At 34.9% G+C, this 20,756-nt stretch overlaps 3 protein-coding genes across 4 annotated transcripts; 2 read left to right on the forward strand and 1 right to left on the reverse strand.

The window, feature by feature from the left end:
* The first annotated feature begins 2,175 nt into the window (after positions 1 to 2,175).
* Positions 2,176 to 5,317, forward strand: LOC9312086 (probable inactive receptor kinase At5g67200). Of its 2 annotated transcripts, XM_021024007.1 has the most exons (3): positions 2,176 to 3,677; positions 4,564 to 4,808; positions 4,903 to 5,039. In XM_021024007.1, exons 1-3 carry the CDS (start codon positions 2,255 to 2,257, stop codon positions 4,948 to 4,950), a joined length of 1,716 nt encoding a protein of 571 aa, XP_020879666.1. In that variant the 5' UTR covers positions 2,176 to 2,254; the 3' UTR covers positions 4,951 to 5,039. The 2 variants fall into 2 exon arrangements, with proteins under 2 accessions (XP_020879666.1, XP_002876018.2); XM_002875972.2 differs by having other exon boundaries at positions 2,177 to 3,677; positions 4,564 to 5,317.
* A 1,033-nt stretch (positions 5,318 to 6,350) lies between these two features.
* Positions 6,351 to 12,574, reverse strand: LOC9312087 (kinesin-like protein KIN-4B). The gene is made up of 23 exons (XM_021026270.1): positions 11,889 to 12,574; positions 11,461 to 11,607; positions 11,222 to 11,371; positions 10,901 to 11,145; positions 10,509 to 10,696; positions 10,309 to 10,433; positions 10,112 to 10,148; positions 9,929 to 10,020; positions 9,667 to 9,771; positions 9,489 to 9,602; positions 9,313 to 9,403; positions 9,109 to 9,218; positions 8,926 to 9,021; positions 8,623 to 8,853; positions 8,438 to 8,518; positions 8,268 to 8,339; positions 8,065 to 8,149; positions 7,961 to 7,992; positions 7,785 to 7,882; positions 7,602 to 7,691; positions 7,275 to 7,490; positions 7,006 to 7,177; positions 6,351 to 6,909 (listed from the first exon to the last, which is right to left on the reverse strand). Exons 1-23 carry the CDS (start codon positions 12,030 to 12,032, stop codon positions 6,517 to 6,519), a joined length of 3,114 nt encoding a protein of 1,037 aa, XP_020881929.1. The 5' UTR covers positions 12,033 to 12,574; the 3' UTR covers positions 6,351 to 6,516.
* Positions 12,575 to 15,679: 3,105 nt separating this feature from the next.
* Positions 15,680 to 17,435, forward strand: LOC9313806 (ethylene-responsive transcription factor ERF011). Its single transcript, XM_021025316.1, has 2 exons — positions 15,680 to 16,326; positions 17,292 to 17,435. Exon 1 carries the CDS (start codon positions 15,848 to 15,850, stop codon positions 16,307 to 16,309), a length of 462 nt encoding a protein of 153 aa, XP_020880975.1. The 5' UTR covers positions 15,680 to 15,847; the 3' UTR covers positions 16,310 to 16,326; positions 17,292 to 17,435.
* Positions 17,436 to 20,756: the final 3,321 nt, after the last annotated feature.

Raw genomic sequence — 20,756 nt, forward strand, 5'->3', positions numbered from 1 at the left:
TTTTTTGTCCTTGAAAATTCTACCATAAACTTAGATAATTCTTACAATTGCAACATGTACTTTCGGATTCATCCTTAAAACTACGCCTCCAATTGACCCGGCCAATAAACCGGTATCACATAACCCGGTTTGATTTAATTCAAATTTAACCAAACTTAAACCCGATTTTGACCCGAATCTTCTTCTTCTTCACCCGATTTTGACCCGATTTATTTTTTCTTCTTCCTCTTCATTTCTAGAACGACCAATAATCCCAAAACCCATCACAATCAAATTTGCAATTATTCTACCATATAGATTCTATTCTTCGATTTTATGCACAATTTTCTTACGATTCTATTATTCAATTTCTACTTCGTTTACCTCTTTTCTCTCCTCGAATTTCATGAGTTGTTAATCGATCTTTGACTCCAAATTGTTCGACGTTTTGATTTGTTTCTTTGTCGTTGCTCTTCGACCAACCAAACAAAACCAAACAAGAGAAGATCGTGATTGAATATGATGTGGATTTCAGGCTTCAGAATCATGATATTGGAGCGTCTATCCGGCGAGGAGCAGCAGCAAAGGAGAATGCTTTTGCGTTTTCATTGGAGCTTCTCTCCGGCGAGCAGCACCAATCGACGACAGCGCCAATTGAGTAACATGTTCCATAAGCAGCCTGAGCGGCGGTCATGAGTTTAGTGGCGAGACCAAGCTTGCGATGGGTACGAAGAACGGCGAGAGAAGTGATATGGCTGATGATTCACACTTAACAATACTCCCAATCAACGGAATCGGAGAAATCTCCGGTTTGATCGCCATCGCCAGAGACAGAAAGTCGGGAACATGAAGAGGAAGAAGAAGAAAAAAAATTCTGGTCAAAATCGGGTGAAGAGAAAGAAGATTCGGGTCAAAATCAGGTTTAAATTTGGTTAAATTTGAATAAAATCAAACCGGGTTATGTGGTACCGGTTTATTGGCCGGTTCAATTGGAAGCGTAGTTTTAAGGATGAATCTGAAAGTACATGTTGCAATTGTGAGAATTAGGCCTGGGCATAAAACCAGAAATCCAAAAACCGATCCGAAACCGATCCGAAAAATCCGGAACCGAATCCGAACCGAAGAGTCACAAAACCCGAACGGATAATGAATTCTCCTATCCGAATTACCCGAACCGAATCTGATCCGAACCGAAAACCGAAAGGATATCCGAAAACCGAAAATAAAATTAAATATCCAAAAATATTAGTTATATTTAGTTTTAATTTTATAGCAAATAACAAAAATATCCTAAATAACCTATATTTCAGAAATCTTTTAGTTACATTTGTTAAAATTATACATATTTTTATAAAATTTCACCAAATTTTAGTAAGATTAAACCAATTTTTATTTAAATTGAACAATTTTTTAGTTTTTTTTCCCGAAAACCGATCCGAATCCGACACACATCCGAACCGAAACCGAATCGATGACTCATAAAATCCGAACGGATAATAAATTCTTCTATCCAAATTATCCGAATCCGAATATATCCGAACCGAAACCGAACCGAAAAGTCATAAAATCCGAACGGATAATAAACTCTCATACCCGAATGATCCGAATCCGAATATATCCGATCCGAATCAGAATATATCCGATCCGAATCCGATCTGAAATCCGAATGCCCAGGCCTAGTGAGAATTATCTAAGTTTATGGTGGAATTTTCAATGGCAAAAAAGTTAGGGGGAAAAACTGAGAATGCAACTAGTTTATGGCTATAAAATCAGTCAACCCATGGATTAATGGTAATAACAGTATACGATGTCCTTTTCTTTGTACCAATACAAAATTTATACAACTACGATCCAATTTGGTTAGGTATAATTTGCAAAACAAGCTATGCTTCTATCTCGTTTTCATGTATATTTTTATTTTGTCATCGTCTACTTATATGTTTTATTGTCTACAACAACAAATCATATCTACGAAGTACGAACACGTTACACATGGACGGTTCTGAAATACACACTCATTAGTGTGTGTTCTAAAAGATTGTTTATCAATCTCTGGAGTTCTTTTATGTATATAATTCACTAATCGAGTTCATTTCTTGAATATCATAATATTTTATTGTTCATTTCTTGAATATATATCATAATTGATTTTTAAAAAAAAACTCACAGTAAAATGATTCAAAAAGAATAAAAAATCATCCAATGCATAAATACACGCGTGCCATCTCAAGATTATACATATTGAATAAATCTTTCAGAATAATAACTGACACAGATGCTCTGCTCCGTAACACAAAAACACACACACAAAATGACACTCTTCTTCTACTCTCTTCTCTTCCTCCTCCGTATCTCCGCCGCAAACTCCCTCCCAGCGACGAACTACTTCGACTCCTTCTTACCTTCCGACGCCGTCGCACTTCTCTCCTTCAAATCCACCGCTGATCTCGACAACAAGCTTCTATACTCTCTCACCGAGCCTTACGATTACTGTCAATGGCGCGGCGTCGACTGCTCTCAAGATCGCGTCGTTCGTCTTATCCTCGACGGCGTTGGTCTCCGAGGACGTTTCTCACCGGAGACTCTTAGTCGTCTTGATCAGCTTCGTGTTCTTAGCCTTGTGAATAACTCAATCTCTGGTTCGGTTCCTGATCTATCTCCTTTAACCAATCTCAAAACCCTAACCCTAAGCAAGAACCGTTTCTCCGGTACTCTCTCTGGTTCGATTCTTTCTCTTCGCCGGTTAGTCGAACTTGATCTATCGTTTAACAACTTCGCCGGTGAGATTCCGTCGGAGATCAATGCTCTGAGTCGACTCATTTCTTTAAATCTCGAGTTTAATCGATTCAGTGGTCCTCTCCCGCCGTTGAATCATTCTTCTATGACGTCGTTTAACGTTTCCGGTAACAATCTCACCGGTTTAGTTCCGGTTACAACGACTCTGTTACGATTCAACGCGTCTTCGTTTTCGTCAAACCCTGGACTCTGCGGTGAGATCATTAACCGATCTTGCGGTTCACGTTCTTCTTCTCCATTCTTCGGTTCAACTAAACCAAACGCCACGTCATCATCTTCTTCGTCTCAAGCACCGATTAGTCAAAGCGAGAACGGTGAAGCAGCGATGATTGTTCCACCGGTGGTTAAAAAGGTTAAAAATGGTTGGTTAGTACTTGGTTTCACCATTGGTCTCGCTTCTTTGATAGTCCTCGGTCTTTGTCTCGTAGTGTTCTCGTTGTTTATGAAGAACCGGAGAGACTACGACGATGACGTGATAATGACGCAACCTAAACGAGAAGAAGGAAACAAAGAAATCAAAATCCAATTCCAAACCACTGAGCCGTCGCCGCAAAAACGAATCTCAAGAAACGGAGATTTGATTTTCTGCGGCGACGGAGGAGGAGTAGCTGTGTATACACTTGATCAGTTGATGAGAGCTTCTGCGGAGCTTTTTGGAAGAGGATCAGTAGGTACGACGTATAAAGCGGTGATGGTTAATCAACTGATTGTGACGGTGAAGAGATTAGCTCCGTCGAAAACAGCGATTACTAGTGATTTAGTGTTTGAGAATCAGATGGAGATAGTTGGTGGACTTAAGCATCCGAATCTTGTTCCGGTTAAAGCTTATTTTCAATCAAATGGAGAGAGACTTGTCATCTATGAGTACCAACCTAATGGAAGTCTCTTCAATCTTATTCATGGTAATGTTCTTCTTCTTCTCCTCCTCTGTTTTTTTTTTTTTTTGGAACGTTTTAGTTGAAGTCACGTAACACATAAGAGTTGTTGCTTTTTAGGTCCAGTTAATTAAGTACTCCCTCCGTTTCTGAAAGTTTGATGTTCTAGTATTTTAGGTTTGTTCCACAAAGATTGATTTTCTAGCTTTTTATTTTATTTTTTATTAATTGATATTAACAAATCGTAGATTTCAAGGCGTAATGATTACAAATAATTAACTGTTTTAGATTACTATTGGTTCATACATTATTAAAAATATTTAATAAAAAGAAAAAATTATTAAATAATTAAATCATGATTGTTTCTTAATATATGTGTAAACTCTAAAACATCAAATTTTCAAGAACAGAGGGAGTAATTATTATGTCGGTCTCAATCATATTGAGGTGATAGTGACCATTGTCTCCATTATAAAGCTGAAACTTTTGTGTGTGTAGACTAGACATGTCTCGTTGATGGGTTTTGGTGCAGCTTTATTATTTTTGAAGGAACTCTAGACTTGACCACATAGAGACAATGGCGGAGTTTATAATTAAAAATGTTTTGTCTTTTTCCTTTGTTGAACAACTGTAGATAGAAGACAGAGAATCTGTTAGAAATCTGTGCTATTTTCACGTGAAACTCTAGTTATTTGTCAGGAATTTGGTGTGTTTGTCTTGAGTTCGAGTCATCGAGTGGCTTCTTGGTTGCATATTACTCGTCTATGATTGGAAGTGTAATAAACAAACATCCATTACTAAATTTTTATAATCAGAATTAGCATAGTAAAAGACTTGCGGTTATTGATTTGAATAGACTAACTAAGGACTCTGTTTTATCCCTTGATTTCAATTATGTTTTCATAAAATCCAGGTTCAAGAACATCAAAAGCTAAGCCATTACATTGGACATCATGTTTGAAGATAGCAGAAGATGTAGCTCAAGCACTACATTATATTCACCAATCATCAGGAAAATTTCATGGAAACCTCAAGTCCACTAACATCCTCCTTGGTCACGACTTTGAAGCTTGTGTCACAGATTACTGTCTAAGTGTCTTAACAGACTCATCAGTCCTCCCTAATGACCCGGACATCTCTTCCTACAAAGCACCAGAGGTAAGGAAATCAATAGATAGTCGTCGTCCCACGTCCAAATGCGATGTGTACTCGTTCGGGGTCTTCCTCTTAGAGCTATTGACTGGTAAAACAGCTTCAAGACAACCGATTATGGAGCCAAACGATATGTTGGATTGGGTAAGAGCAATGAGGCAAGAAGAGGAAAGGTCAAAGGAAGAGAATGGGCTAGAGATGATGACTCAAACGGCTTGTCTTTGTCGTGCAACATCGCCGGAGCAAAGGCCGACTATGAAAGAAGTGATCAAAATGATTCAAGAGATTAAGGAGAGTGTTGTGATGACTGAAGAGAACGAAACTTTCCTCTGATCAAGTATGTGTGTTTTTGAGGGGTTAAACTTGGGAGAAAGAAAAAGAGAATGTTAAAAGTGTAAATTTTCTTAAGGGGGATATTTGTTGTTTTAGAAATTTGAAAAATCTCAAATTTTGGGTGGTGGAGCCAACGTGTGAAAGAAGAATATTCCACGTGTGAAAAATATTTTTTTTGTGTACATGAAATGTTTTTTTAGGATTTTTGTTGTTTCTAATTGATAAATCGATGAAAGTAAAAACATAAAATATTTAATTATTAAATTCTAATTCGAATAATTGTATAAGATATATTTGTAATACAGAAATGAAATAAATCTAAATTTTCTAAACTAAAATTTTTTAATACACTTCGACAAATTAGTAATACATGTTAGAGTAGACATGTTTTCTAAAGAGATATTTTATATCTAGTCGTCGGATCATTATTGATGTTTATACTCGGTAGTAGGGTTAAAGCGGCTGCAACACCCGGCAGTCAGATTATTAAACATGTTTATATTCTTTCGTAGAGTCCAAACGGCTATAAAACCCATTTGTTAGATCATCAATGTTTATATCCGATCATAGAATTATCACATTTTGTTTTTTTTTTTTTTTTTTTGAATAACCGCGGGTCTCCCAAAGGCTTTCTAGGCCCAAGGACTAATCCCACGAGGCTGGCAATTCCCCTATGTAAACCTGCCAGTGGCCGTGCCTCGAACCCTGGTGGCGGAAGTCACAGCTGTGACCCCTTTACCACTAGACCACAAGGCCCGGTTTTATCACATTTTGTTTTCACGACATTCTTATGTTATTTACCTTTTGTTTATCTAAGATACAAATATTTATCTCCATATCTTTGTAAAATGTAATCTATAATTGATTGTTTATGGGTAGACCAATATTTACAAAAAGTACTTTAATATTTAGAGATATTAATTGGTGTAAAACCATAAACCAAGACTATCATCACTCTATTAGTATCCATTGTTTTGCTTTGATATGAGAACAGAAAAGTGATGAATTGACAAACGAAAGAAAAAGAAATAACAGCATCCATCTTAGATAAACAAAATGTCGCAATCTTAGATTTCTATGTCAGGTAGCTACTTTTCTTGTACTTTAGGCATTGCATTTATAGATTTTATCTAATAGGAAAAGATATCTAAGAACTGCATACTTTTATAGCATCATGCACCCAACTTAAGGCATTGCAGTATAGATTTTATCTAATAGGGAAAAAAAAATCATCATCCTTTTATGTGAAATCATAATCATTCATCAACGGATTTTGGTACTAAAAGTATAAAAATGTTCTTAGACTGCTGTCTGCTACAGTGGACCAACTCTAAATCTGTTGACAGAAAGAAAAAAAAGGCTATTGTATATATATACAGCTTTAAGCACCTTGAAACAATGAGTGTCGGTTCCACGAGTGATCATTATCATCATCATGATGACTCTTAGACATGAAGTGCATAGTGGTCTCATCGTTCTGCTTTATCCACTCAGAGAGTTTCCATGGTTTCTGCCATTTCCATTTAAACTGAAGCAACCATTGATGGTGACTTCTCTTCCACTTCCATAGCTTCCCACTCTGTCCCATTTTCTTCATTGCTTTCATCTTCCTCGTCTCTTCTAATAAAGCTTCTGATTCTCTCACCGAGATATTGACTATACCTGGCCCAGCGTATTTGAGATGCTTTGTTGCTCGATGATAAGAAGAAGATGGAGATGATGGGTCACTAGCGTTATTATCTCCATAGTGCTTTGATGAGCTCCTTGAACTTCCCTGCAACAAGTGAAATTTTGCATATTTTTTAATGAGAAATTCCCAATAAGAGTTTTGGATTTCAATGTAACAGAAGAAAGGATTAAATTTAAAAACCGAGTATGATGATGATGAAGAAGCCAGCGCAATGGAAACTGTTTGCTCCCTTGTTTTTTTCTCTTTAACGATTTCTCGGTTCTGGACTTCCGTTAGTTGTAATAAGCAGAGGAGGTCATTGAGTTGTTCCTTCTTCTCTTTGATGTCTTTGTCTTTCTCCCAGATTTTGCACCTATTTGATGTTTAAGCAAGATAAAGTCAATCTTCCATTTCGTCCCGAAGTTTGTATTTTTACTGAGTTTTTTCTATTCGGGTTTAAGAGTTGTTACCTTGCTTCAGCAGTGGAATCAAACACATATTGAAGCAAATACTTGGCATCAGTCATGGACTGAACGTGGTTCCACTGAGTCTTAGCATGTAGGCTATGCTCTCTTTCCTCTGCTTCTGAGAGCTGAGAGGCCATGGCTGTGAGAGCATTTGAGGAAACATCTAACATACTCTCAAGAGAAGCTATTCTCTCCAATCTTGTGTTTGGTGATAAAAATCTGACGCATGGGAAAAATAAAAATCTTGAGTCTGGTCATGAAGTGAGTAAATCTACTCCCAAGCAACCTCATCGTTTACGCTACCGAGACATTTTAAGTATAATGTTGTACCTAAACTGTCCATTTTTCTCTTGATGGGGACTTGAAGGAAACTCTATCTCTTGTTTCAACGAGGTTAACTCTTCAGCCAATGCAGCTCGGCTATATGCAACAAGAGTAAATTATTGATTAGAAAATTTCCGGGAGAAAGTCTGTAGTTAACAACATGACTGAGACAGAGTTTCAAAGACGCACACTTGAATTTGCTTTTCATATTGAAAACGAACTTGATGTACTTTTGCCATAACCTCTAGCTCGTTATCAAGCCATTTCCGTAGAGTTTTTTCGTTCATCTGCAAAGAGTATGAAAAGAAACAGTTGATACTTGTGCAGGATGACGAATACATATCTAAATTAGGAGTTCTTGATACCTGTCTAGTTGGTGGTTGACCATTGGTAGTCACTGGAAAAAAAAAGCAAAAGATTATGAACGAAACAGGAACAAAAATAAGGTGTGTTTCGGCATAGAAGTTACCTGATAGTGAAGACTTGCGGGCTTCTAGCAGCTCTTTTAGTCTTTTGGTAGCCATTGCTGCTTCCTCTGTTTTTCTCTGAAGAACCTGCAAGACATTAAGATGCATTTTCTCTTAAGATTCTTATACATGCACTCAAATTGGATAATCTTGTAAGTGGTTCTTCCAAGCGGGAAAAAAGACAAATATTTCATAAGATACTTACCATTTTCTGACGTCGATTGAGAGCTTCGAGTTTGAGTCTTTCATGCTCAGTTTTTCTTCCTTCTTTCTTAAGCTACCCATAAACAAATAAAAATGTAACATGAGATCCGTTCAACTTAAAAAAATTCAACGGACAATAAAGAGCTGATGAAGTGGATAGAGATAAACTACCTGCAACAACTCCTTCTCTTGAGAAGCTTTCCATTGCCGGAATTGTTCAGCTTCTTGTTTCATCTTCTGTTGTAGTTGAACCTATATAACAAAAAAAAAACAGAACAAAAGTCAAAATGTAGATCTAGCTGATGTGAACTAGTAATATAGAAAAATTTCGATAGCACAGCTGAACAGGACGCAACCTTTTGAGCCTTGATGCATTGTATTTCAGCTTTCAAACGCTTTGCTGCATCTTCACTTTTTTGCTTTTGTTTTAAGACCGCAACTTGATTTTCTTGTTTCTTCTTAAGATTTAAAATCTGTGTCTCAAGTGCTTTTAATTTTTGTGCATGGTTATCTCTTGCAACTTGTGCTTGTCTATCAGAACTAGCTGCAAGTTCCTCAACTTCAGCCAACAATAGATCTCTCTCAACCTGTAGACGTTACTCGAGTATCAGAAACTTACGTAAACTATCAACAAGAAAACTTACAATGTTTTGTTTCACCTGTACAGTTCTTTTCTCTTTCTCAAGTTCCATCATTTTCTTCTCTAAGTGTTGTCTGATAGTTTCAGTTCCAATCCCACAAATTTTCATCTCGGACTGCAAATATTAAAATCATAAGATTTTCAAAATAATCCTATCTTAATCAATAGGTACAGAAAACTTCAGTTGAATAAATGACTAAACCTCTTTCTCCTCCAGACGTTTACTTAGTTCATTTAATTCCTTGCCCATGCTATTCTGCCTAAGTGCATGTTCCCACTCTTCTGCTGCAGCAATATCTTCAGAAATTCCACCTTGAATCAGAAAAGATTTCAAGCTTAAGTAAGGGTAAGAGAACGCAGATGCATTTCGATTGCATGGATTGAAGCTTAAGTAAGGGTCCAAAACCTGATGTTGCTTCACTCATTTCATAATCTGATTCCATGCTTTCGAAACCCCTTTTAAGGCCATCATCTTTTGGAAAATTTACACCATCTTCCTGAGGTAGAACAACTCTTGTTTTCAGCAGTGAAGAAATGTGCCAAATAAATCTATTGTGGTTGCCTTATGTATACAGAAATTACCTGTGCATCAATATTGCAAGAATCAAGAGTAGTTCTCTTGCTACGATAGATGTGAAGTTCTCGAGAAAGCTCTTCATTGGCAGACTCTAGGTTCATGATTTTCTCTCGCATAACCTTTAAAATTGAAATAATGAGAAGTTTATAAACCTTTTGAAGAATATCAGCAGACGTTATATACCTGCACTTCCTCTGGGGTTGCCACACGAGCACAAAGTGCAGCTTGTAGATATTGTAGCTGTTGACGCATCTTTTGCATCTCAGAACATATTAAGTCTTTATTGGCCTGTGCACCAAAATAAAGAAGTCTCTCCTGTTAGAGCTCCCAAGTGAACAATCTTATTCCTCTATTAATCTATTTTTTGGCCCCATGTACTTTCAATTGTGTCAGCTGATCTGCAGAAAAATTGAAAGCTCATGTAAGATAGTTCGTCGGTACTTACAACAGGTTTGTTCTGGATATTCCGAGCACGATTTGCATATTTGAGCGTGTTAAGAGTTTCCTCAGCATTGATGTCAGCAGGACTGATGCAAGCTACAAGAATAACACAAACACAAAGAGAAGTTGAATTTGTGAACGGATAAAAGATTACCAGGAAATTAACTCATACAACTAAAAAGTTTACCTATCATGACTGTTTTACTATTTCCACCAAGAGAATCCTGCAGGAATGTAAAGGACATCTTTAATGGAATATTTGTCACATGAATCATATATGATCCACATTACATGCCAAGAAAGATAATACACTGCTACAAATTTTATGTACAGTGATAATAAGTGCAAAGATACTACTACTGAAGTGTAAAGATAGAAATGAACCTGCAATAACCGAGTAAGTTTACTATCACGGTAGGGAACATGAGCACCTTCTTTTCGCTTTTTCTCATCCCCAAGCGCACTGATGACATTACCAAGTGCAAGAAGCCCCCTATTGATGTGAATTCCTGTTTCAGAGAACAAACAAGAATGTAAGTCAATGTCCTCAAAAGGATGCAAAATAGGATGTCAGTTTCTCCAACCTTCTTTTAATCGAACACCGCCTGAACCTGTTCGTTTAGCTCTTTCAGATCCGGCAAGGTCTACCAGGTGAAGCTTGGCACAACAATATTCCTCACCCATATCTTCATCTACGGTGTCTTTAACCACTGAGATCGAAGGGATTTTGTGCATCTGTTCTAAGGTGATCGTGAAGATAGCATGTGACCGACTGTACAAGAAGAAATTTTGCTCTATCACGGATATAGAAACGGAAAAACTAATGGACCAACTGTTAATGATGCCTCTATTTACCATTTCTAACTTTCCAACAATTGCTCGTTTATTGTAATGTTCAATATAACTACATTTTACTACTGGCTAAGCATCATTAACTGTAATATTAAGCCAGGTCTTGCTTCTTAGAGATCCTCACCTCGACTCATTATTCATATTTGTACTCCCAGTTGCCCTGGTAAGAGATCCTTGCTCTAAACAGGACGCCATTTCTTCTTTAGTAGTTATAGGAACTTCAGTTGCACCGGATAGTGTTATAACTCCGTTTGGTGATTCGCGAATCTGCACCGGTGACTTACTAAGAACAACCTTTCCAGGGGTTCCATTGGCTAGTCTGTTAAACGGCACACTATCCAGCAAATCCAGAACTTCTTCTTTTAAAATCTACATACAAATATTTCCAGTTAATATTCATAAAACTATAATCTAGACAATTAATCTAGCAACCAACGGATGATACCTCGATGAAAGAGACATGTAACTGGAACCCCATTTGGTGCTTTACTGAATCAATTCTATTGAACAAAGCACTCATAACTTGAGGAATCAACCCATTTCTTGTACCATCTTTAAAAGCAGTCCCCATAGTGTAAGTCTTCCCAGATCCTGTCTGCATCATTTACGTAACTCAAATAGAAGAAACACAACAACAACAAAAAAAGCAGCTAAAACCAATTTTAGAAACATTTTTTTCTGTACCTGACCATAAGCCAACACAGTAGCATTGTATCCATGAAACAAACCATCAACAAGAGGAGCAACACATTCTTCAAACATCAAAGATGATGGAGAACCATTACTTCCATATACATGATCAAATGTGAATGAATGTGTTCCCATTTGCACCTATGCACCATCAACAAAACAAACAACACTATTTTAATACATAAACAATGCTCAAATGCATTATATATATTATATATATGATGTAACAAAAAAACAAAATTGACACTGTTTTATAAGAAGAAATAAAATTAAATGAGTATCAGAGTTAGAACAGAGATTTTGATCCGGATCCAGGAATAGCGTGAACAACGACGAACGCATTTAAAAACCATCGGAGAAAAAAAAAACGTTAACGACGGAGAAGAGACGAAACTGACTCCGTTCACAATCGGAAAACTGACCTGAGGCGTTACCGGAGAAACAGAAACGCATTCCCTACAACCTTGAGTTACTTCATCTCCGATCAAAGGACGAACGTTAACCGCGACTTTCACGGAACAACTCTCCGACGAAGACGACGACGGTGACGAAGAATGTGATTCCATCGAAATTCTTCTCTTCTTCTACGTGTAAGAGTGTGAATAAGAGAATTCAGAAGAAGAAAAGTTGAATCAGAGTCTCAATTTCGTCTTCTTCCTCGGGAGAAGGAGAAGAAAAAGTGAAGAAGAAGCTTTACTCTCTTCACTGCTCTTTCTCTGGTTTGGGTATACGAGGTATCTTTATATTTCCATTTTTGCCCTCCACGAGACTCTAAATTTACCTTTTTTACCCTCCACGTCAGCTTCTTCTTCTTCTCCTTCGTCTATTGACTTCTTCTTATTTAATCCACTGGTCCGTGTGTATTGAAACTAAATCGGATTTATTTATTTATTATTCAGATCTGTCTACCACACTTTTATTCATATAAAAATGTTGTTGGAGAAAAAACTGTTTTTAGACGAGTTAAATTAATTATGGTGCGTGTAAATGAGACAACTGGGTGTGTAAAAGTCGATAATTCCAAAGTTTTGGTAGTTTCTATCGTCTCTTAAGTTAAAGACAAAAATTATTTAATTATGAAGAGTCAAGACATTCGTTTCTGGTCCTTCTTCTGCGCGGGAAAATCCCAACAGTAAAGTACACACAAAAAAAAAAAAAAAAAAAAAAAGGTTATATGAAATATTTTCCCAAAGTGCGGGGACCGCAGTACGCTCCGTTTGGGCCTTTATTGGGCCCTACCTCACATGTCTATCTGCAGGGCTCATTACTTGGTTTGTATCAGTTTGTTTATCCAATTTGAATGTATTTTCAGTGGTTTCTATTGGTTTTGAATTTTGACCATTGGGCGGAGAAGTCATGAAAATACGGGGAAAATAAAGGTGAATTTCATTAAACATATAAAAAACAAGATATTGTTATCGGCTTATCGCTAGTAGTAAAAATGTAAAATAATGAAATAGCATAGTATATATGTCGTGTATCAATATAATTATGTAATTGGTAAAAAGAACTGCATAATAATTCTGCAGATTATTGATATATTAGTTTTTCTATTATGATCATATGACAAATTTTTGCTTTTAGTTTTAATATTAAGTACCATTTCTGCTGAAACCATGCTTAATCATGATATAGCTTTGAAAAAAACATGGCTATCTTTTCAAGTTTTATCATCCCCGGCCCCTCCACCTTCCTAATTATAGGTGAATTTTTTTTTTCTGACAAACCTATTATAGGTGAATTATATTAGCCAAGAATATCCATTTTTTAAAATGTGGAAGTTCCTTGAGATTCAAGAAATAAAATTTGATGTCATGGGTTGTTGTTCTTCTAATCTGGTAAAAACAAATTTCGATATTTCTCTGTATTTTCAGTTATTATGTAGTACATCATTTGATGCTAAAAACAATTTGCACCATAAGTCTATATAGCTTCTAATGTTGGTTTTCGATAGATGATTTCCCAAGTTTCCTTTTTGTTTATCGAACGAAAATAAGAATGCTGATACGTCTAAAATGCATTCTCATGTGTGTACCTACTTTTTATAGTATTTATGTGTTGTTAGACTAATGCATATATAATGATTCTAACGCTAGCCCACAAGTTGATTATATATAGTTTTGTTTTCTATATGTGGACGACCCTAATGATTATGACTCTATGTTATCATATATATGCTTATCATATATATATAAAGCTCGTCTAACTGCCAATTTTGCTTTCTCTTAATTTGAAATCATTTCGAGTAGTCTTCGAAAACAATCGTGAAATTTTGAAAAAGCCCAACACAAAGACCCATTATAAACAAACAAAGATCCAAAACATTTTATCATATATCAATCAAGGGTGAAACATTAATTACCTCACATCTCAAAAAAAAAAATCATAGAATCAAGCAAATTAACAGGTCACCCATTCCAACTTTATCTATTCATATTACAGTCAAATTTTGAGAGTGCACCAAAACAGAGCATTTGAATCTTTTTTTGTACATAAATAAACGTTAACATTTAAGGTACTATATATATATATATATAAAAGTTAAATTATTCGGTCAGGTTTCTGATTTTATCTACATATATATCCACCGTTAAAATAAAAGACTGCAACAAAACAATGCATCAGAATCTTTTCTTGTACACATAAGTAAACAAACGTTAATAAAATAAATAGTACTACTACTATTGTTAACAAGACAAAAACACAACTATTGGTCAATACTTTTGTAATTAATTATTATAATCATAATGGAAATGAGCCGCCCTCGTGTATACTAATCCGAACGTAACACATGCCCTGGAATGGAACCCACAATCAAAAATTCAAATACCGAAACTACCCTTGGTCTTATCGTTGTATTGTAGAGAAGCTTCCAAAGATGGGCAAAAGGTTTACGTGAAAAGCAGAGGGACAAAATGGACAATATGGGAATACGTATCATCATTTACATAAACACGTAAAAGTCAATTAGTAACGGTATCCAGCCACCGACCATGAGTTTGACACTTTCTGGCCTCATTAATCTCCTTTTTTATATATAGACGTGTATACGTACGCATATATGTCATGTAATACGTCTATCGAATAAACATATTATACGTAAAATCGACCATTCGATGTTTTTTCTGTCAAATCTTAAACTTCGGATAGTGTAATCTTAAACTTAGTTTAAAAAAAAAAAAAGTTTTAGCCTTTTACTTTTTTAGGTATGTGTATGTCATGCAAATTTTTATTTTTTTTATCAACCATATATTAATTAAAAAATCACTTTATGATTGATAATTTAATATAAAGAAAAGTTTACAAATGAAATTTTAGAAAATAAATTTTTAGAGTAACGCGATAAACAATCTGCATTACCATTACAAGAGCAAGAAATACTAAAAAAAACGAGAAAGAATAAAAAGAATCACGAAGCAAACTAATCTCATCTAGTAGATTCGAAAAAGCGGACCACTTCTTCGGTGCCTGCATCATCAAAACTACTTCTATACTATTGGTTTTGAATATATATGATAATTAAAAAAATATATGATAATTAATTCTTTTTGAGATGATCATTTTCATAGCCTATAAAAAAGCGTCTATTTACGGATGAAAAGAAGAAGAATTCGTCCAATAATATTTTGATCCTAGTAGAATTATACGATTGTTTCCTTGAAAGCATCACCGTCCTAAACATATGATAGGACATAATATTTTCCACTAACCGTCAATCCATCATACACAATTAATTATATAATTTTTACTTTGTGGAAATGGTTATAAGTCGATGAACCAATTTGGTCTTATTATCTTCTTTAGAATTTGATTATATACTTCAAATATAAAACATAACTTTTATGATGTCATCGTGTAAACTCACAAACAAACAAAATCAAACGCTCAATAAGACGATGATTATTCCATCAAAGACATACGTGTTATCTTTTTTGACAAAAAAAAATAGACAGACGTTATCTATATATGTAACCATATAAATACCGGAAAATTGGATCCTAGTGATTTCAACGAATTAATATTCAATTATTGATCGTAAAAAAAAAAAAAAAAAAACGAGTATGGGATCTCCACTCGGTGACTTTTCTCGAGCTTACAAGCGTAATTTTCTCATTCTCTATATCTTTAAACTAGATTTAGTTTTATACTACTATAGTTTCATATTTATAATAACACAAACAAAATTTCAACTATAACTCGAAGTCGGCATGGACTTTTTGGAATTTTCTCCTCTACCTACAACTTCAACCTCTCTCTCTCTCTCTCTTTCTCTCTTCACATATATAAGAGAGTCCCTTGATCAAGAAATCAGATAATTTCCCTAATCCCACTTCTAAAGTCCTCCTCTTGGAAAGCTAAGAGACTCAACTCCCGAGCCGCCATGGACGCCGGAGTAGCAGTAAAAGTTGACGTGGTAGGTGCAAGAAAGAGAGAAAGACCATTCAAAGGGATAAGGATGAGGAAATGGGGGAAATGGGTGGCGGAGATTCGAGAACCCAACAAGCGTTCAAGACTTTGGCTCGGCTCTTACTCTACTCCCGAAGCGGCGGCCCGTGCATACGACACGGCGGTGTTTTACCTCAGAGGACCCACCGCTACGCTCAACTTCCCGGAGCTTTTGCCGTGTACGTCCACTGAGGACATGTCAGCGGCCACGATCAGGAAAAAGGCGACGGAGGTTGGAGCTCAGGTAGATGCGATAGGGACGACGGTGGTTCAGAACAACAAACGCCGCCGCGTTTTTAGTCAAAAGCGTGACTTTGGCGGCGGGTTATTGGAGCTTGTTGACTTGAACAAGTTACCCGACCCGGAAAATCTCGATGATGATTTGGTGGGAAAATAGACCGAAAAATAATAAAAACTAGATTTTATCCCGCGGTTTACCGCGGGATGATTTAATTTTAAAGTTAGTATAAAAATATTTTGTAAATTGTATCTCCTTATAACATATTTATTTATATTATAGTTTACAATTGTTATTAAGTAACGGTATACCACGAGTCCACGAGACAATTATTAATAAATTGAGGATTTAACTTGTGTTAAAGTGGTATATAAATATTGATTCAAATTCGTCCGCCATATAAATCCTTTCCGAAATATAACCCGTTCCGTAATTTCTTAACCGTCCCGTGATTTGTCTTTATTTTAAAATTTAATGATTATTTATTATATATAAAAGTTTACAAATCATATCATCCTCTAAGACCACGAGACATTATACCACGGGATTATTTTTGGTTTTATACAATCTTTTCTAAATGAGACTGATCTAATATGTCTAATATTTATGGTATTAAAAAAAAGATTTAATCCGTATTGAAGCGGCGGATTAATGATATTTTAATCTTTTTATTATTGTTGATTCAAAAACCCGTCCCGCCAAGCCCGTCTGGCCAAAACTCATTATTTTATTAATATTCTTATTTATGATATGATTCTGAATCATGTCTAAATATTTTTATCGATGTAGAACGTTGAACACACATTTTCGTCAATTGGATAATATATGTCCGTTTTTAAAATTTCGAATCACAATATATGCAGTTAAATTTCGAATCACACATGTATTATATGATGATTCAAAACAGTTAAAAACAAATCAAACAAAGATGATAGGAGAATCATGATTATAAATCTTAATCAAATCTTCTAAATATCTAAATTATTAAATATGGAATATCCGGTGTATGAGTTGGGTTAAATATAACCCGACCCAACAATTGTATTTGTGAAGGATTTTTTGAAACGGGTCGGATATCCAAATAACCCGAAAGCATTTGTACTCACCCGTCACCAAAGTGACTGCAAAAATACTAGTATAGATATTTACAATTACATTACAACGGTGGCTGTTGCTATCGTACGCGGTATGCTGGGTTTGTGTTATGACTTATGGGAAGATTCCTCTGTTTCGTCATTGTATTAACATCGAATCTCACAAGTCAAACACTGTACATTTTTCTTAATTTTTTTTTATCGGCCAAATACTCCATTATATAAGGAAAGTTTACATAGACATACATTCAACAGACCCAAGAAACTATATAAGGAGAGAGCTTTTGACGAGCCTATTTAGCAAGATTATCAGCCATTACATTGACTTCTCTACCCACAAATCTAAAGTTATAACAACCCTTAGCCAAAGCAAGTATATCCTCCAAGTAGTTTGTATCTCATGATTGTCTGGTTCATGATGATGATGCTGCACAGCCTGCTCAAGGTAGCGGTATAAAGTAAGAGAGTCGCCACAGAAAGTGACTTGCTGGTAGTTGAGCTTTTTTATCTGGAGAAATGCTTCTCGTAATGCCACAGCCTCCGTTTCCAGAGCTGAACTTGTAGGATCAATTGAAGAAGACCCATTAAGGATACATCGCCCTTGGGAAATATAAAGAGCCCAACCTATTCCAGCTTTGCTGTTGGAGCCAACCCAAGAACCATCTGTACATTTTTCTTAATTTAGTAACTAATTTTGATTTTCTTGTTAATATATATATATCTATCAATTGTTTGGTGAACACTGAACACCAGAATATTAGACTATTAGTGTAACGAGTGTCTAATATTTCGATCATAATTAATCACATCAAGCTAGTTAAATTTTATTTTTCTTTTTGGGCAAAAAAAAGCTAGTTAAAAGCTTAATATCTTATTACGAAGGCTTAAGTTAATTGTCATGATGGTCAATCCTCAATTCCTCATATATATGTAACTATGTAACGGAAGAGGTTCGGATCCCTATTCCCTAGCGAAGTGGATCAAAGGTGACTTAAAACTACTGGGCTAGTAGTAGTAGTAGACAGGGCATCATCAATGGGGGATCATGTGAGGGTGTTCTTATAGAGAATATAATGTTAAAATAATGTAAGATCATGTGTTTAGATCTTTTGTTTAGAAGTTGATTAGTGGGAGAACATGTGTAAGATCTTAAGACTTAATAATATAATAATCTAAATTAAATTAAGATTTTACAATTATTAAAACATTTAAAAATAACATATAAATTGCAAATGCCAAATTTATGAAAAACTGAAAATAAAAGTGAAAATACAATACTAAATATTTATGAAAAAAACATTAAAAATATAAATAACAATAAACAAACAAACATATTACTTAATAAAAGCACAAAAACATTTTATCTAATTAATACATAGTTTATTATCCAAATTTATTCCAAATATGTTGAATATTCCAACCAATGCCCAAATGCCACGTCACCCCGGAACACCCACAAGAACAGATCCAAGTCAAGAGCCCAGTTCCTGATCTTAAGCCCATTGACCTATTTTTTTGGATTTAAATAATGCTTAGATCAGGGGGGTGATCCCCCAATGCAGATGGTCTTACAATCTTATCATCATAAATAATTATTTATGAATAAAGAGTATAGTTTTAGTTCTCGTTTTTCCTTACCTAAATTTCTTTTACTTCTCTAGTTTCTCTCCATCGAACATGGCCGCAGTGCAATTTCTCGCTTAAGTCATTTGATTCTTCGTTTATCATTCTTCTCTCTGATTTCATCTTCAATTTCATGAGTTGTTTGGTTAGTCCTAATTTCTCGATTCAACTTGTTTGTCGTCAAGTGATTTGGTGTTTCGTGACTGTTTTTCCCTTAGTCTAGGTGGATGGAATTTTTAATAGAAATTATCTAAACCACCGCTTAACTAGCTCCATCGACTCTAAGGAAACTATCCGCACATACTTCTATTTATCACATTTGGAGCAAAGGAACAATGTTTTCCACAACAACCAACAGGTCCCTCCCTCGACTATCTTCGAAAACATCGATCGAGAGATCCGTAACACTATAACCGATAGAAGGCATAGAAAGAAATAGAAGAAGTTTATGCTTCTTTGGATCCGATAAGTTGGATTCTCTATCTCTTTTCAAAATGGATTGTAATCTTGTTTTTATTTTATTTTGCCAAGATTACTTTACATTTAGGTAATTGCTCTATAATATCCCACTTTCATTTTATATCTATATATACATTTTTAGATCACAATTAGCAAATAAATCCTGAAGTTGAGAAGTATTTACAATGGCATGCCATTAGCATTAATTATTTAAATTTGTTTTATTTAAGTAAAGATTTTTAAATGAAATTCATTTCTCATATATTTAGCAAAAGTCTCTACAAAATCTTTCCTTAAATAAAGATTTTGAAATCAAATAAGTTTTCAACAATTTACCAAAAATCTCTACACAATCTTTTTAAAAATCTCGACTTAGTTAACTTCTGATTTTTATCTGCAAAAAAAAAAAATTAATAGTAACGAATGATGTAAAAATCGGGAATGTTGATACTTGATACTACAATTTCTTCTACTTCTTTTTTTTCATATAATGAAAATTATTTTTTAGGGATATTTTCTCAAAACCTCTAAATACAACAAAGGGTTTCAAAAGATAGCTTCTCTTTTGGCGGGTCGACACGCAAACCCGCAACTCTCTACGGGCTTATCCGCATGAACTTGCGACCCGTAGTGGATAAAAATATTATTCAAAAAAAAATAACAAATGATGTTTAATTTTACGGAACGGGGTTATATGGTGTAACGGGTTTAGATCGATATTAATATTAAACAATATACTTTGGATGAAATCTTAGAATTAAAAATCAAAATTTAATTATAAAATCAGAAACACTAAACAAAATAAACAATATTAACAAAACAAATACAACTTAAAATTTTGCTAAATAATTTTTTAGTTATAAAAAATCGACCCGCGGTGTACCGCGGGATAAAATCTAGTGATATTTACAATTTAACAACAAAAAAACTACCGCTTAACATTTGTTTTAGTTTTTTTAGTTTGAATAATCTTGATCTAATATTTATAGGAGTTTAAGAAAGGGTGAAGTGTTGATTCGCACTAAGATCTCCTCACTGCAGCTCACAGCCCCGCAAAAGTATGCTTAAACTCTGCTTTTTTCTATTTTTTTTTATAAACACATTCGAAAGAGAGATGCATTTATTGTAACAAAGTTTTTGTTTGACTAAATTTTACATCCATTCAAAAAAAAGGGTGAAAGGAATTAAAGATGTTGATTTATTTAACGACTTTTCTACTATTTTTATTTTGTAAAACGAATCCAGTCTGTTTAGGTATATATCTCAGTTTTAAATAATCAAAAGTAAAATTTTAACATTTTTAATCGATCGAGTAGGTTAGAGTTTTTTCATTAATACCCATAAATAAAAATGATTATGACATGATCTTAAACAATTATTTTAGAAAATTACGTTTTTAAAAAATATTTGGTCTGTAGAAAATTGTTTTA

The sequence above is a fragment of the Arabidopsis lyrata genome (genome assembly GCF_000004255.2).
Source record: "Arabidopsis lyrata subsp. lyrata unplaced genomic scaffold ARALYscaffold_5, whole genome shotgun sequence".
NCBI lineage: Eukaryota > Viridiplantae > Streptophyta > Magnoliopsida > Brassicales > Brassicaceae > Arabidopsis > Arabidopsis lyrata.

Excerpts from the sequence above, each read along its gene's own strand:
- LOC9312087 (XM_021026270.1), bottom strand. The coding sequence starts at position 12,032 with ATGGAATCACATTCTTCGTCACCGTCGTCGTCTTCGTCGGAGAGTTGT. Across the intron at positions 9,404-9,488 it reads CTTGCAATATTGATGCACAG|GAAGATGGTGTAAATTTTCC; the intron begins GTAATTTCTGTA and ends GTTCTACCTCAG. Across the intron at positions 7,883-7,960 it reads GTCAACCACCAACTAGACAG|ATGAACGAAAAAACTCTACG; the intron begins GTATCAAGAACT and ends TACTCTTTGCAG.
- LOC9312086 (XM_002875972.2), top strand. The coding sequence starts at position 2,255 with ATGCTCTGCTCCGTAACACAAAAACACACACACAAAATGACACTCTTC. Across the intron at positions 3,678-4,563 it reads TCTCTTCAATCTTATTCATG|GTTCAAGAACATCAAAAGCT; the intron begins GTAATGTTCTTC and ends CATAAAATCCAG.
- LOC9313806 (XM_021025316.1), top strand. The coding sequence starts at position 15,848 with ATGGACGCCGGAGTAGCAGTAAAAGTTGACGTGGTAGGTGCAAGAAAG.